Below are 15793 nucleotides of genomic sequence, written 5' to 3'. Positions count from 1 at the left end.
AATTTAAATTTTTGAGAACAAGATTTTCTAGCTATTTTGATTGTATTCGAACGTTTTTATAATAATAAAAGTGAAAGCAGACCAAAAAGAAAGGAATTTGAGTACATTTTAGACGTAATGTAGGTAACGTACATTTTCTTGTTCGAACCTGTAATACCAATCTTTTAACTTCTCATCTGCGCACGTGTTGTGAATACGAAATTTAAATATAATTTGAATATTCTTATTTCATTGTTAAGTTTTTTGATGCGTGTAACATTACCCACTTCAAAGAGTATTTAATAAATTGTTTAAATTGTATAAGAAATATTAAATATTTACTCAGCTGTATTAGTTTCCACAATTACACGCATAACTTTAATTCATTAATATTTATTCTAAATTCTATACTCGTAATGAAAACAGTGCAAAATTAAATAAAACTTTAATTTCAAGGCATTCATTGAAAACATTTTTTAAAATTGAGCTCAGTTAAAAAAGATTCGTACAAAGTAAAGCACATTTTATTCAATATTTTTATTTTTAAATATTTCTAATAGAATATTAATGTGTGTTATTTTAAAAACAAAAAAAAAACAAGTAATTAGAAATTAGAAGTTCTAGCATAATGTGGAGTATATTTTTTTGCATACTTGGCATCTACACATTTGTAAGATATTTATACAGTCAACTAAGGTCGCCTATATTAATACTATTTTCATATTTGAGAGATTTGTTATTACCAATTGCAAAGAAATCTTTAACAGAAAAATATGGAAATTGGGCAGGTAAGTTAACATGCTTGTGATTTAAGGAAAAAAAAATAAATTATTAATAAAAAATACAAAATTCGCGTTAACATTGATTAAATATTGTTTTTTTTTTTTAGTTATTACTGGATCAACTGATGGAATGGGCAAATCTTATGCTAAACATTTGGCTTTAAAAGGATTTAATATAGTGCTCATATCGAGAAGTGAAGAAAAATTGAAAGCAGTTCAAAATGAAATTGGTAATAGTAATATTTTATGTTTAAAACAAAAGATTATTTTAGAAAATACAATTGTATACATTAGCTATTTATAAAGGTTAAGCTATTGCGAATGGATTGACAATTCTGGTTTTGCATATGAACATGCTCCTCAAAATTTCTTTTTTCCTGAATTTTCATCTATCAGGTAGTTTCTGACAAATTTTGGGATTGAATTCATAAAAAACTTCCGGAAATAATAATTAGGTATCTAGCGAAATTGGATTGTCGTTTTTTATGACTTTTTACAATGCATGAATAGAGAATACAACGGAAATCAAAGCATACTTCTTTTCAGTAAAATTATTTATATATTAGCTAAATTATTATCTTCGTCGGAAAATTGGGTAGTAGTTGCTCATAGAAATTCCGTTACAAGTTCCATTACAAGCTTTATGATAAGCTATAAAAATTCAATAAAAGTTAATACCATTTTATGAAATCTATTATCACCAATTACGAACTTGCATTGCTTTACTTGTGTAGTTTTGTTGAAACTGGTTTTTAATTGTACATTCTTTGATGGAATGCTAAGCATTATAGATGAAATTTTATACAAGTGGAAAATAATAAATTACTTTTTTGAGAAATGAATCAAAACATATTCTGCTTTGTATATTCTCTAAGAACTTGTTAGTGGAGCAAGATTTTAAGTTTTGTTCCAAATCTTCAGCTTTGGAGAAATTGATGTTGTTCATTTTACTTGATTTAAATTTTTGTTTTACAAATAAATGAAGCAAAATTAATGTTATAAATTTAAAATTAAAAACAAGGTTATGACTTTGACCTGTAGAATAAGTACTTTACTAAAACTTTAAGATTAATTTTTAGTATATGGAACTAGAAAAAAACTTATAAATTCGTTGCATTACAGAGTAAATGATATATCATCTCTTATTTTCAGAAAGTGAAGCTGGAGTAGAAGTAAGATATATAGTTGCCGATTTTACTCAAAATTTTGAAATTTATGATAAAATAGCAAAACAACTTGAAGATATACCAGTTGGAATTTTAGGTATAACAGTTTTTAAAACCTTCACAATATATGTTCAGAATTTTAAAATAAAAAACTTCAAATAAATTTATAAACTAATTTTGAACTTCGAATATTTTTAGCAAATAATGTTGGATTGTCTCGAAGTATACCCGGTTCATTTGATGAGCATTCAGAAAAATTGATATGGGATATGATTTTAGTTAATATAACCGCAACAATGCTAATGACAAAAATTGTATTACCTGGAATGAAACAGCGTGGAAAAGGTGCTATAGTTAATATCAGCTCTATATGTGTTTTAGTACCTCTTATACATAATGCAGGAGTTTATGCTGCATGCAAGGTATCTGAAATCAATTATTGAATTTAATGAACAATACGATTTAATGAAAATATTTTTTAGAAATGTGTATCATCTATGACGAAAATATTACAATGGGAATTAATGGATTATAAAAATATTGATGTTCAATTAATTGAACCTTGTTTTGTTGATACAAATATGATTAATTTTTCACAAGATATCAAAAATCATTCTGTTACATGCAGTTCTGATGAATGGGCTAAAAATGTTATTGCTTTACTGGGTAGAACTAATACAACAAATGGACATTTTAAACATGCTCTTGTGGCATTCATTATGTCATCGATACCTGAGACTCTTAGAACATTATTAATTTATAGGCATGCTCAGTCATTTGATTATAAAAAATCTTAGAATTATAATTTTTAATTTTTAGAAAATAAATTTCTGAAAAAATGTTTAGAATACATATTAAATTTGGTAAATAAAGGATGTGTTGTGAAGGGGTATTCTATTTAAAAAATGATTTGCTATAAGAAAAAATGATTTGAAATAGTGTTCTAGGTTTTTCAGTTAATACAAAGACGGTTAAAACGATTCTTATATATAAATATATTCCATATTTAAAAAAATTATAACTTTAAAAGAGATTCGACTGCCGAACTTCTCTGTCTAACACATATAAACCTTTTATATACTAATCAAATTAAGAAAAATATGGAATTTCTGTTGATGTTGAAAATCGGCGACTTCTCGAGAGGGAATTTCGTAACGGTTTCGTTCAGTAACAATGTTAATAAGTGAAAGTAGGTGCCAACTATTTTATTCAAATCTTAAAATATTATAAATAAAAATAATAATTATTTCGTTATCTGTTTTCGTTAATTACAGACATAAGTGTAACGTACAAGAATCTTATTCTAAAAATATATTTAAATATTGAAATAATTTTATTTTATAAAGAATATAATGAATTTTTGACATCAATACGTAGCACGCAATGTATTTTATATATCATAATACATATATACTGAAATATATGTAATTTAATAATTGAGTATCTTTCATAATGTACGAACATATGTATAAGCCTTCCTAAAATCATATACAACCAAATAATAATCAAATTTCCTTAGAGTCTTAGACAATCATTTTATTAAATTATTAACGCCTGATGAACCAATTAAAGTATTCCAATATTATAAATTCATTAATATTGTATCCTATTACCAATACAATACTGAATGTATACCACATAATAGGTAAGCACACAATAAATTCATTAATAATATATTATATCTACGTATATAGGTAAATTTACTTATAGTATAGTATAAAGAGGAAAAATTTATCTACTCATAATATGCAATTTATACGTAATTTAATATGTAAGTATATTACCAAGAAATATCATAGTAAATAAATAATAAATTTTTGCAAAAAAAGTTAATTTTACTGAAAATTCTCTTAACATATTTACATACATACATATGCTTGTACATGCTCTAACAATTTATTTGATCCTATTTACCATATAACGTAAAAGAAAAGAAACCAAATTAATATTACACACAAAATTCTATTAAGAAATCTCATATATCGAACGAAATCTCTACCGCCCAGTTATAAATGCCATTATCCTGAAAAATATTAAAATTACTATTAAATATACATTCATATATATGGCAAAAGAAGGATGGAAACAGTCTAATGAAACCCTATTTACATTTATGTATACATATATATTATACATATATATATATATATATATATATATATATATATATAATCTCCCCGAAAAAAGCAAAATGAAAATTATTTGTTACAAAAAAAAAATTAAATAATAAAAAACATAAAAATGAGAATATAAGAACAAGAAATGAAAAAGGATATCGTCCTTAAGCATTTCACAAAATATAGAGCATAAGAAATGTGTATGATCTTTGTATATTCACACACACATTATATGTTGTTGTAAGTCCAAAAATATGTTCAAAATAAGCGTATATACTGTGTATGTGAATAAAACATTCTGAAAACAAGCATATTTTACCTAGGTTAATAGGTACTATATGGTTAATTTATGTGTTTTTATATTTTGCGTTTTATATACACAAAATATATATAACATAGATATATTTATATATATATATATGCTTTGAAAATATTATAATATTTACATTCCATTTAAGGGTTAATACATCGTTGCGCACCGCGGCTATCTACGATCGAAGAAATAACATAGGCGACGTCTCTCTGGCAAATGAAAATAGCAAGCTTCATACGCTTTGGTTGATAGCTACAGCAAGCTAATCACTTCGCTTAATTAACAGGACATCAATCGAAAGCGAGGCATGGACTCAAATGGAAAATGCGATTCAGAGGATTTGTTGATTCCTTATGCTTCCACCAGGAATGAACATAAGGGATCGGCCATTTCGTAAGTGAACCACTATATTACAAACAAATAGTAGTATAATTTGAAAAATTAACTATAAAATATATCGTAAATCACTCTATAAAGTGTTAAGCACTTTTAATCCGGTAAATGGCTCTTGTTTTTATATAAGATATAAACTAAAAATTCTCAATATTTAAGTTTAATATCATATATTATGGCTATATAAGATTTTTTTGCTCCATGACACGGTTTTGATCTAAAAAAGCATCACATTTCGAAATGTTTAGGTGTTCGGAACGTCATATACCACATAATGCAACCAAATCTTGTGTATAATTTTGTTGGACTTCTATACAGTAATACATAATATGTACCTACAAATTATCATATACTTATGTATGCATATGTGAGCACACCACAAAAATAAAATAAAAATTTGATACTCTTAATAAGTATACATATTTATATTATTATGAACATATTTTTGGACTTAACTACATAACTATGTATGCATATTCTTTTTTAGCTCTATGCTACTATAATAGTACTCGTATATATTATAACCTCAAACCTTTAAAGGATAATAATTTAACATTCTTTACCATCTTGGCCTTAAGTCCAATTGAAATTTATATTTTTTTTTATATGGCAAAATATTTATAAACGTAAATATGTTTGGGTGTATATTATATAAGCTTAATATTTATTTACCGTTTTTTTTTAATATAACATGGGTACCCACTTACATAGGTAGGTATTGTGTTGTATTCTTATACACAGGAAAAGAAGAGTAAAGAGAAAAAATGTATAGACAATAAAAGTAAAATAAAAATAAATTTAAGAGATTTTTAATTTAAGATTTTAGAGTATAATGTGCATTTTATTTTTGTTTTAACACACAAAAAAGAGCTTACTTGCTTTATTACTTAACTAGAGATTAGAAATATGAATTTGCGGAATTCATTAAAAATTTGATTTTTCATAAATTTATTTGGTTTGCCAGTTTCGCTTTTCAGAAATGCTAAAAAGAGTTTTATATTAAGATCAAATTTTATTTATTTTAAGAAAAGTTCCTCTGTGGACATGTATCTTATATATTCTTATATGTACTCTGCACTGAATCTATCATATATGTAAAGTAAGCATTTGTAGCACCAGAAAACAACGGCTCCATTAAAAAATTTAAAAAACGCTAAAGGAGGCGAGGCACTTTTTGGTAAAGCACCGTGTATGGTGCCGAACAAGTCAGAATCGGGTCTGTATAATTCGGATAGTTTAAGATACGAGTACTCTTCAAATATAATTTCATGCAGCAATATTTCTATGTGCTCACATACATACGTTTAAGACCTTTAAACTCACTATAGTTCTTATAATTATGTTTTTGTAAAGAATTAACTTTTCTAATTCTTATATAACAAATGTATTTAGAAAAATAAAAATTAAACAAGAGAACAAACATTATAATTTCTTTACCGTAAGAGTTTCTAAGGAAACTAAAAACATTTAGTATTTCTAAAATATCTTATACATTACAAGTGTATGATAAGGAAGGAAGTAAAGGAAATCCTTATAGTTCTTATCTTTTGGTTTTCTTATTTTCATATTTCTTCAATATTTTCTTATGCTTCTTTTCATTTTTCTTTTTTTTTGTACCTTTTTCCGAATCATATAAAACGAAGATAAAATATAGAGTCCTTTAACTATAAAGTTAATAACATACTGAAAGGATAATAAAATAGAATATTTGAAACCTTCTTAAAAATAGTTTTTGAATAGTTTTTACTTTTTACGTTTTTTTTAGTTTTCCTTCATGGTATTCAAATATATATAGAGAATAAACAGAAAAAACCAGACTGGTATCATTATTATATGAAATGTTATGTTTATACTCTTTTGCTCTTGCTACTGTTTGTAGTTAGTCTTGTGGAACTTTGTCCAATATCTTCATTAAGCTCCAAAAATATAAATATCTGAATGATTAGGTTTCGATTTGACCCATTCTATTTTCACACAAAAATATTATTTGTCACTAATGACGACCAAACTCATGTCATTAGTGTCAATCATAAATTTATTTAATTTTCGAAGGTTTTCAGCAATCCAATCTTATTTGTTGCGATTGCACTGTAAAAGTTCCCAAAATATTATTATTAAATGTTTACAAATAATTTAATTGTAATCTACATGTAAATAAAGTACCCGTGCCACTGCTTTCCACATTGTTTAGTCACGAAAGCAGGTTATGGAAAATGACGCAATATTGTTTCTGTTCATCATCATTTTCACCTGTCTATCGTTCGTCTAGGCACTTTTATAAATTCTTTATTAAAAATTGCTATAAAAAGGTTCAAAGCAAAACAGAGTTTTACAAATTAGCACATTTCTCCTTCACTACCAAATAAAGCAATTTTAGATTAGTTAGATTTAAACCTTTTTAAGTTTTAACCAATTCTTTAAGGTTATGAAATAGTTTATAGTTTCGAGATAAAAACTAAATTTAATACAGAATTTGAATGAGGGCTAAAGGGGTGAGATGAAAAATTATGCTACGTTAAAATAATATTTCATAGCTGAGATACTTTTAAAGTCTGTCCGCTAACGTTGAAAAATTTAGGTAGATACACGAAATTTCAACATTAAAAGAAGTTTTTCAAATGAAATATTTTTTTCAAATTTTCCGAATAAGTGTTAAAACATAATATACTTACATACATACAAAATTATTTACACAATTTTATTTTAAATTTAATATGACAAAGCTCATGTGTTTCAAGTGACATTATTCACAAACACAAACAGTTGCAGTGAATTTATAATAGTTTTTTGTTTTGACAATGAAAACAGAACTTTTCTAGCAGATATTTGTTATAACAGGCAGAAAAAGGGAAATATATTGTAAACCATTTCAAAAAATAAATGGAACGCATGCTTTGGTATAACGTCGACGGCTGCAATGGAGATCTTAAACTTGCCTCCAATGTATTCCGATATTACGGACTCGGTTGTGCAGAGCACCACTAGTCTTGGTGATCAGGAATGTGGTGGACTAGCAGAACATCCCGCCGTGAGGTAGACCAAATTTGGCCTACTCTGTTATGTCTTTCGACAAAAACTTCAAGGTGGTATTTTCCTGTAAGAATGCCTGGGTAAAAGAAAGGTCAGGAAGGGGGAGATCGAATGACATGTAGACGGACCCAAAACTGAAGATGAGGTTGGATCAGGCGCCTTTGGGTTTAGACCCAGGTTTTGCTTTGAACCTTTGTATACGTTAAATTATTCGTAGGGGATACAAAACCATTTATATATTCACGAATAGTCAAGCGACGAGTCGGACAGTCTACTCTTACCAAATCAATGAACGAATTATTTGTAAGTGTAAAATTCGGCCTTACCGAACATATTCTATTTTAGTTGCCATTTATTTGACTTGACATCATTAGATTGCTTTAAAAAGATTATAGTCGTTTCGTTATTGCATACAGTTTTTTTTCAAGTTTTAATTAACGATAACCTTTACAATTTTACATTTCATTTTTAATGAGTTACATCAGATTTTGTTTTCATAACCGTACTTTTTTACTTACTACAAGTAGAATGTATTATAAATTTTCTATTCCCTTTTTAACACAAATAATTAATGATCTAAGTATGGGAATGTCATAGAAGTATATTCAGTTTCAGCACCTTGAATTCTTAGTCAAAGTAACCATGCTTGTCCGTTAGGTAAGATTTCTTAACGGTAACTCGAAAATCAGTTCAATCAAGCTCACCAAATTCTTACAAATGATTTATAGTATTAAATGCCAGATATCAATTTAAATTCGATACGAACTACCAATGATTTTAAATAACTGTAAACAAACTTTTGCCGCATTCAAAGGGGTTTCACAATAAAGTTCATAATTTTTATAAAAATTGATTAATACTGTACGAGCTCTTTGGATAACATGACTAACAAATACGACTATAACAATTCTCTTGCCACTTCAAGAAGCACTTATTCACACGTGTGTCGGAGAGTTGACAAGGTCAACTATTTCTATAATTGTTTTAACTTTAAAATAATACTTAAAGTTTAATAAATAAAATTTCATGCAAAATTATGACTTTTTAAAAAAAAAACAAAATTTAATTAATCGATTTGATTTTTTTTCTTCTCTCTGTACTTTTTATAGTTTTAAAGAAAATTAGTTTCATCGAATCAAATAGTCAAGATAAACATGAAATAAAAGAAGAAACGTGATATTTTTCAATGAAGAAAACTAGTAAATATTTGGAAGGATAATAAAAAGAATTGAAATTTTCTCAAATCTCCACATAAAGAAGTGAAAAACAAATAAACAAATAAAGAGCATATATTAAAGTGAACAGACATTACAAGTCCTAAAGGGAAATTTATTATTCAGTATAATAACTAAACTAAGGAAATAACAAAAAGGATAATAAACGTAAGTTACAAAAAAAATTATATAAGTCTGAAAGTTATTGTCAAAAAGGAAGCTATTAATACCATTTGTGGTGGTCATTTAGTAAAGATTTGTTGTATATAACATTTTTCCATATATATATCTAATACAAGTACAAATGAACAAGTGTGTATGTGTGTAGATAAAAAAATTTCTAAAATAAAAGACATATTTTTTTTTGTATTTTATTTCTATTTGTAACAATTGGTACTTTTTAAGGGCGATAATGTCCGATGAAAATACCAAAAATATTGTTATTTGTGAGTAATTTAATTTGATTAAAAGAAGATATAAGTCAATAAATTTTCGTACATGGTTTTATATGCTGACGATAAATATATTTTTAATCTGAAAGAAAATTCAATAGAATAAAAAAAAAAATTTTAATTTTTATTTTTAAAATATGAAAAGTTTTAATAGTAAAATTAAAAATATTTTTGCAATAACAGATTAAGAATATATTTGCAGGAATGTTGAGATGACTTTATCATTTAATTTTTGAAAGGCCATTTTTATTTTGCTTAAGCAGATTTCCTGCTGAATCATGTATAACAGTAAGATTTGATTTAAGCTGAAATAAGATAGATAGCTGAGAAATTTCTTCCTTCTGCTACCTTAGAAAAATTTGAAACACTTGGAATTTGCTGTTTAGGAGAAAACTTTTACTTAAAATCTAAAAAAGAACAGATGTTTTTTTTGTTTGAATTAAAGAAATAAGAATATCAGATTCTTATGCTTGTGTTATTCCGAATTTTTTAAGTAAAGCATGTGTAATACTGCCCGCGGATATCACAATATCGTCAAGCGAGCTCAAAGTCTCTTCAATCTCAACTATCTCTGCCTAAACGACATTCGGCAAGCGGAAGAAGAGTTTAACATGCAATCGCTCGAAGTAAACTCCCGTGTAAAAATGGATGGACTCGCCCCGATATTAATACTAAATATTGTCATAAACCAATAAAAATAACTACATATTTATGGTTGAACATGCTATAATAATGTTTTTATAGCATGTTCAACCATAAATATGTAGTTATTTTTATTGGTTTATGACAATATTTAGCATTAATTATGGCGTTATAACGGATTAGGTTTCTTTTCACCATATATTGTAATCAATTAAAAGTTTAAGTAAATAAATTAAATTTGTAACGATACCATACCATATTTGAAGTTATTGTTTTGGTATAGTTTAACTACAACTTCAGTGTATTATACTCGTAATGTGACATTTATATAATTTTTCATTAAATTGTTTATTTTACTTATTATTTATTTGTTATATAATTTTTTGCCTGTCAACTATATTTATTTGTTTTATAATTTCTTATAATTTCAGTCCTACAAAATCAATTCACTTTATTCGATTAAACAATCAAATTGGAAATTTTACCTAGTAATTTTATGATTATCTATTTTAGTTATTAAACAAATGTTTTAAGGATAATATGATAAAATTATTTTCTATTTGTAAATTTATTATTATTTGGATTACATCTGTTAAATGTGATTCTGGATATCAAATTCTATTAGATATTGAAAGACGTCAAACAAATTTATATACACAAGAACATAGTCATTTTTTTACAGAATATTTTAAAGAAATTAATTTACTGCAAGTATTTAATTTGGAACGTGAAAATTATATCAAAATAGGAAATTTTTATGCAGTTGATTTTATAAGAGAACTTTTACCAAAAGTTTTTCCCGATATGGATTTTCCAGTATTACGAAAATCATTAAAATTAACACATGAAGAAAAAATATTTGATCACACAGAGAGATTTGCATGGAATGGTAAAATATTTAATATGAGACCAGGACAATGTAATTGTACAGAAACCTTCACAAATCGTCAAAAAATATTAAAAAAAGCTGAAACATTTGATAAAAGAATGGGCTCTATTGTTATTGCTAATGAATTATCAATTATTAATGAATATTTAATTGGTATACCAAGGATACCATTTCAAAATCCTAGTGCAAATTTTGTTGTTAATATATCAGAAGAATATCAAGTTGAAAATTATGAACTTTTAAAGAAAATATTTTTAAAATTATGGAATCTTTATGGTATTTTACGCTTAGTTATTATATTCAATGGAGGAAACAATAAAGTATATCTATATTCATATATACATATACATAAATATTATTTAGGTCAGAAAAGTTTATTCAAGTTTCTCTTTCAGAAAGTTGTCTATTCAGATCCTTTATCATTAAATGAGAATGGAAATTATGGAAAAATTATTTTTGAAGATTTCGGAAACAATTCACAAAGTTTTAAAATTACTAATCCAAAATATCCGATCACTTTTAATGGATATCCTTTGAAAGTTTTCTTCTTCGAAAGATATCCTTCGGCAATGTATTGGAATACATATTATCCTATGGCATTTTTAAAATCATATCAAAGCGATGCTAAGGAATATTCAACTTGTAAGTATCTTATAACATAGGTATACTTGTATATATACAGAGTGTAAGTGATTTTTTAATTTATTGCATCATAATAGAGTGATTTTACTTGGATTTTAATTGCAAAACAAAACATTTGTGACGTTGAAAGAAAATTTTGTAAAATTTTGAGTTATGGGAGGAGGGAAGATAGGAGGTGCTTCATTACACCTCCTCCTTTAAGAACGTTCAGCTTTGGATTTGGACGAATCTGAGGCGGTTTTTGTCAAATAACCATTATTTCGTATTATAGAACGTTCTCCAATATTGTTTTATTAGATAAAAATTTTTTTTTAAAAATTTATGTAATATTTCCGAACATTCTTTGAACATGAATCTTAAAAAATATATGTAATTATTAGGTTTTGCCAAGGGTAAATAAGATGTAAATAAAATGTTGTTGTATCGCTATTAGACACCCTGTAAATTCATATTGAATAAATATTTAAAGGATATAAGTAATTTGATTTTATTACAATAAAGATTGTTCCGGATTACATTTATATGAACTACAAAACCATAAGGTTGAATATTTTCTTCAAGGATATACGGATGTTGTGCAGTATACCTACTTAAATTTTTGAATTAATTTTCTTTTTATATGTTTATTTTATATTTCTTTCTCTTTTCTTTTTTTTTTTCATTATTCAGTCTTTGGTGGTTTTGATGGTATTGTTATGGGAAATATTGCAAAACTTTTAAATTTTACAATCATAACAAAATATCCTACGGCCAATGAAAATAATACAAAATATGGTGTATTGGCTAAAAATGGTACAATATTAGGATCTGCTGGCCATGTAATGTATTCAAGAGTTACAATTGGTGGTAATGGTCATTTTATACAAAGTTATAGAACAATTGCAATAACATTTTTAAATCCAATTTATTATGATTTAATTTGTATAATAACACCGAAAGCAAAACCATTACCAAAATATATGGCAGTTATAAATTGTTTTAGTGCAATATCATGGACAACTATTTGTACATCTTACATTGTTTTCGGAATATTATGGTATATTTGTAAAAATATTAATTATAAAATATTATTAGATGAAAACAATTTATTTAAGGATAAAATTATTATTCAAAATAATCAAAGAAATAAATTAATTTTTAATATTATTGATATGTGGCTGCTATTAACAAGTTATTCAATTAATATTCAGAAATCAAAAGGATTTGAAAGGTTTCTTTTAGTTGGTTGTATGCTATCCAGTATATTATTCAATAGTACATTTCAAGGATATTTATCAAAATCTTTTTTTAAAATTACATACGAAAAGGATATAAAAACATTAAAAGAATTAAATAATGCAAATCTTAAAATTGCAATTCCATCAGAAGCTTTCGGTGATTTATTTGGTAATAAAAATTCATTGAAAGGACTTTTAGCAGAACTGGATAAAAAAGTTATTATTAAGGATGATGAGCAACGATATGATGCAATGAATTATAGGAATGTGGCATTTGTTGAAAGAAAAAGTGATTTTGATGTTATAAAGGTGGGTATATTTATTTGTTTTTATTGTATATCTTAGACTTTTTTCAATTTAGAAATTACAAATTTTAGAAAGCTTTTTTAAACACATACCACTTTTGTTTCAGGAAGAATTTGAATATCCGAATGGTACAACATTTTTAAATTTGGTTGATGAATGTCCTCGAATTACCTTTTTATCATTTATTGTTCGACGTGGCTGGGCATATGAAGAGAAATTCAACCGAATTTTGGGACTCATAGACTCCGGTGGTAAATTGATTACAATTTACCAAATCATTGAATCAAATATTAAAAACATCTTACATATTAAAAACTTTTCACAGGTTTTCGTAACAAATGGTTTAGTTGGTCTAAACGTGCTATATTGTTAAAATGGCGTCTTAAAAATCTTAAAATAATGGTTGCAAATTATCGTGAAAAATCTTTTACTGTAGATGATATCAAAATTGCAATTTTAGTGCATATAATTGGAAATATTATATCTTTAATAGTTTTTATTTTGGAAAATGCATTTAATTTGCTTATAAAATTTAACATAATTAAGCGGAAAAATTAAATATTTTTTTAAAAGATATTAAATAAACTTAATTTTGTGTGAAAAATTTATATTAATTTTTCAGTGATATGTATTTAAAGGATAACAATTCTAATACGAAAATAGAAAATGCCACAATATTACCAAAAATAAATATGTAGTAAGCCATTTGAATGTCATAATAACAAAATGGTTTCCTATATGATACAAAATGTGATCTGTTAATTTCTTTTAATTTAATTTTGTAATATTTTGCTTCTTTTATCCATTTTAACCATATTGATCTTAATCCACTTGAGTTAATGAGACCAAGCATACGATTGAATTTTTCTGTTAATGACCATCCCTTTCGGACAATATATGTTAATGAAAATGATCTTGGACATTCTGGTATTAAATGTAATCGAAATGTTCCATCTGGCCGTTCATATTTGTGCTATAATATTGAGAATTAATTTAAAAATTAATATTTTTTTTTTATAATTGATTGAGCATACATATATACTAAATATTACCTTATGAATTTCAAATAAGGTTTTTCTATCTAAGTAACAAATTCTACCTTCATCAATTGCTTGTCTAAATTGAGTAGCATTACGTTTTAAAATCATTTTATGTTGAAAACGATGATATGAACTTGTAGATAAATCAGAATGATCAGAGAATATTATACCAATTGATGGTGATAAAAATGCAATTCTTAATCCTGTTCTATCTAATTCATCCAATGTCATTATATCTTTACGATAAATTATTGTTTTATATGATTTAACTAAAAATCCTTGAAAAACACCATTTAATATTATTGCCAGTGATAAACAACCCATTAAAAAATATTTTTCAAGATATGATCCAATTTTTGGTCCTTTAATTGGACAATTAAACATTAATAACCACATATTAAATATTAATGGCCAATTTGATAATTCACTTGGTGATTTCTTATTATAATTTTTTGAAAATTTTCGAAAATAAATCCATAAAATACCAAAAATAAAATTCATTAGTATTATAAAAGCCCATGTCTGTGGTTGAAAACATGTAAAAACTGCCATGGACTGTGGTATAATATCGGCTTTTGGTGCAATAACACAAAATTTATCTGTTAATAATCCAGTCAAATATTCAATTTCATTTGTATTATAATCCATTATAAAATGTGTATTCATTGTAATATCAGCTTCAGAATACATAACACGTCCAATTGTACCAATAAAACTTTGATTTTTTAATTTATATCCAAAATCATAAACAGATTTTATAATATAAGTAACATTTAGAATATCCGATAATGTTGTATATAGGATTCCATCAAAATCTCCTGCACCTTAAAAATTACATACATGCATATATTAAAAACACAAAAAGTAGTGTACAATTTTATGTTTTATACACATACCAAAATCAGCTCCTCTTCCATTATAATTTTTTAAATAATGTTCTGGGTATTCATTTTCTAAAAGTTCAATTCTTTTAACAGAGGATATTCTAATAGGTATGGCATTGAATGTTTTTGGATAATTTTTTAAAAATATTTCACATAACTTTGAAGTATTTGATTTATTCATACTAATATTAGTGAAGTGCAGCTTATTTGCCACTTCAAATGGCGTATAATAATAAATTTTCTGAAAATAAAGACATTAACAATATATTAGAATGGAGTTAGGGTGATTTCCATATATTTACTTACCCTTATATTTCCATGAATCATAATTAATATTACGGCTCTAAGAATACCAGCACGAATCCATAATTTTTCAAAAAGTTTTTTAGTAAAAAGATTATTTTCAAAATCTTTCAGTAGATTATTTGTTATTAAAATTATATAATAACCATCAGAATGTTTAAATGGTTGCCTTAAAATTCCTTTTAAATAATTCAAAATAATATCAAAATTCTCCACAATAATAAAAATTCCAATATTTCTTTTTAGTATATTAAGATTTTTTATATTATGCGAAAGTCTATTATTTCTTTTATTTTTCATAAATTTTTTCCCGATTAAGCTTTTATTTATAAATGAATTTCCATTCCAATCATAATAATCAGAAAACTGTTCGATTTCTTCTTGAAAATTCATTCTATAATTATTCATTAAAATTGAAAATTGC

At 25.6% G+C, this 15793-nt stretch overlaps 2 protein-coding genes across 2 annotated transcripts; one reads left to right on the top strand and one right to left on the bottom strand.

Annotated features, from left to right (window-relative positions):
* Positions 1-449: 449 nt before the first annotated feature.
* Positions 450-2813, top strand: LOC129615219 (hydroxysteroid dehydrogenase-like protein 1). Its single transcript, XM_055530323.1, has 5 exons — positions 450-767; positions 869-991; positions 1914-2024; positions 2126-2349; positions 2410-2813. The coding sequence occupies exons 1-5, from the start codon at positions 608-610 to the stop codon at positions 2722-2724; spliced, it is 933 nt and encodes a 310-aa protein (XP_055386298.1). The 5' UTR covers positions 450-607; the 3' UTR covers positions 2725-2813.
* An 11042-nt stretch (positions 2814-13855) lies between these two features.
* Positions 13856-15393, bottom strand: LOC129616420 (uncharacterized). Its single transcript, XM_055532040.1, has 6 exons — positions 15373-15393; positions 15079-15307; positions 14668-15006; positions 14195-14418; positions 13936-14115; positions 13856-13876 (listed from the first exon to the last, which is right to left on the bottom strand). Exons 1-6 carry the CDS (start codon positions 15391-15393, stop codon positions 13856-13858), a joined length of 1014 nt encoding a protein of 337 aa, XP_055388015.1.
* Positions 15394-15793: the final 400 nt, after the last annotated feature.

The sequence above is a fragment of the Condylostylus longicornis genome, unplaced genomic scaffold (assembly GCF_029603195.1).
Source record: "Condylostylus longicornis isolate FDR11 unplaced genomic scaffold, ASM2960319v2 ptg000005l, whole genome shotgun sequence".
NCBI lineage: Eukaryota > Metazoa > Arthropoda > Insecta > Diptera > Dolichopodidae > Condylostylus > Condylostylus longicornis.
The sequence above is the reverse complement of the archived record's forward strand: the minus strand, read 5'-3'. Positions and strand labels throughout refer to the sequence as shown.

What these genes read in the sequence shown, in the direction of transcription:
- LOC129616420 (XM_055532040.1), bottom strand. Translation starts at nt 15,393, where the DNA reads ATGATTCATGGAAATATAAGG. An exon ending in TGATTCATGGAAATATAAGG is followed by an intron (nt 15,308 to 15,372) that starts GTAAGTAAATAT and finishes CTTTATTTTCAG; the next exon opens with AAAATTTATTATTATACGCC. An exon ending in ACTAATGAATTTTATTTTTG is followed by an intron (nt 14,419 to 14,667) that starts GTATTTTATGGA and finishes TTTATCGTAAAG; the next exon opens with ATATAATGACATTGGATGAA.
- LOC129615219 (XM_055530323.1), top strand. Translation starts at nt 608, where the DNA reads ATGTGGAGTATATTTTTTTGCATACTTGGCATCTACACATTTGTAAGA. An exon ending in AAAATATGGAAATTGGGCAG is followed by an intron (nt 768 to 868) that starts GTAAGTTAACAT and finishes TTTTTTTTTTAG; the next exon opens with TTATTACTGGATCAACTGAT. An exon ending in AGCAGTTCAAAATGAAATTG is followed by an intron (nt 992 to 1,913) that starts GTAATAGTAATA and finishes TCTTATTTTCAG; the next exon opens with AAAGTGAAGCTGGAGTAGAA.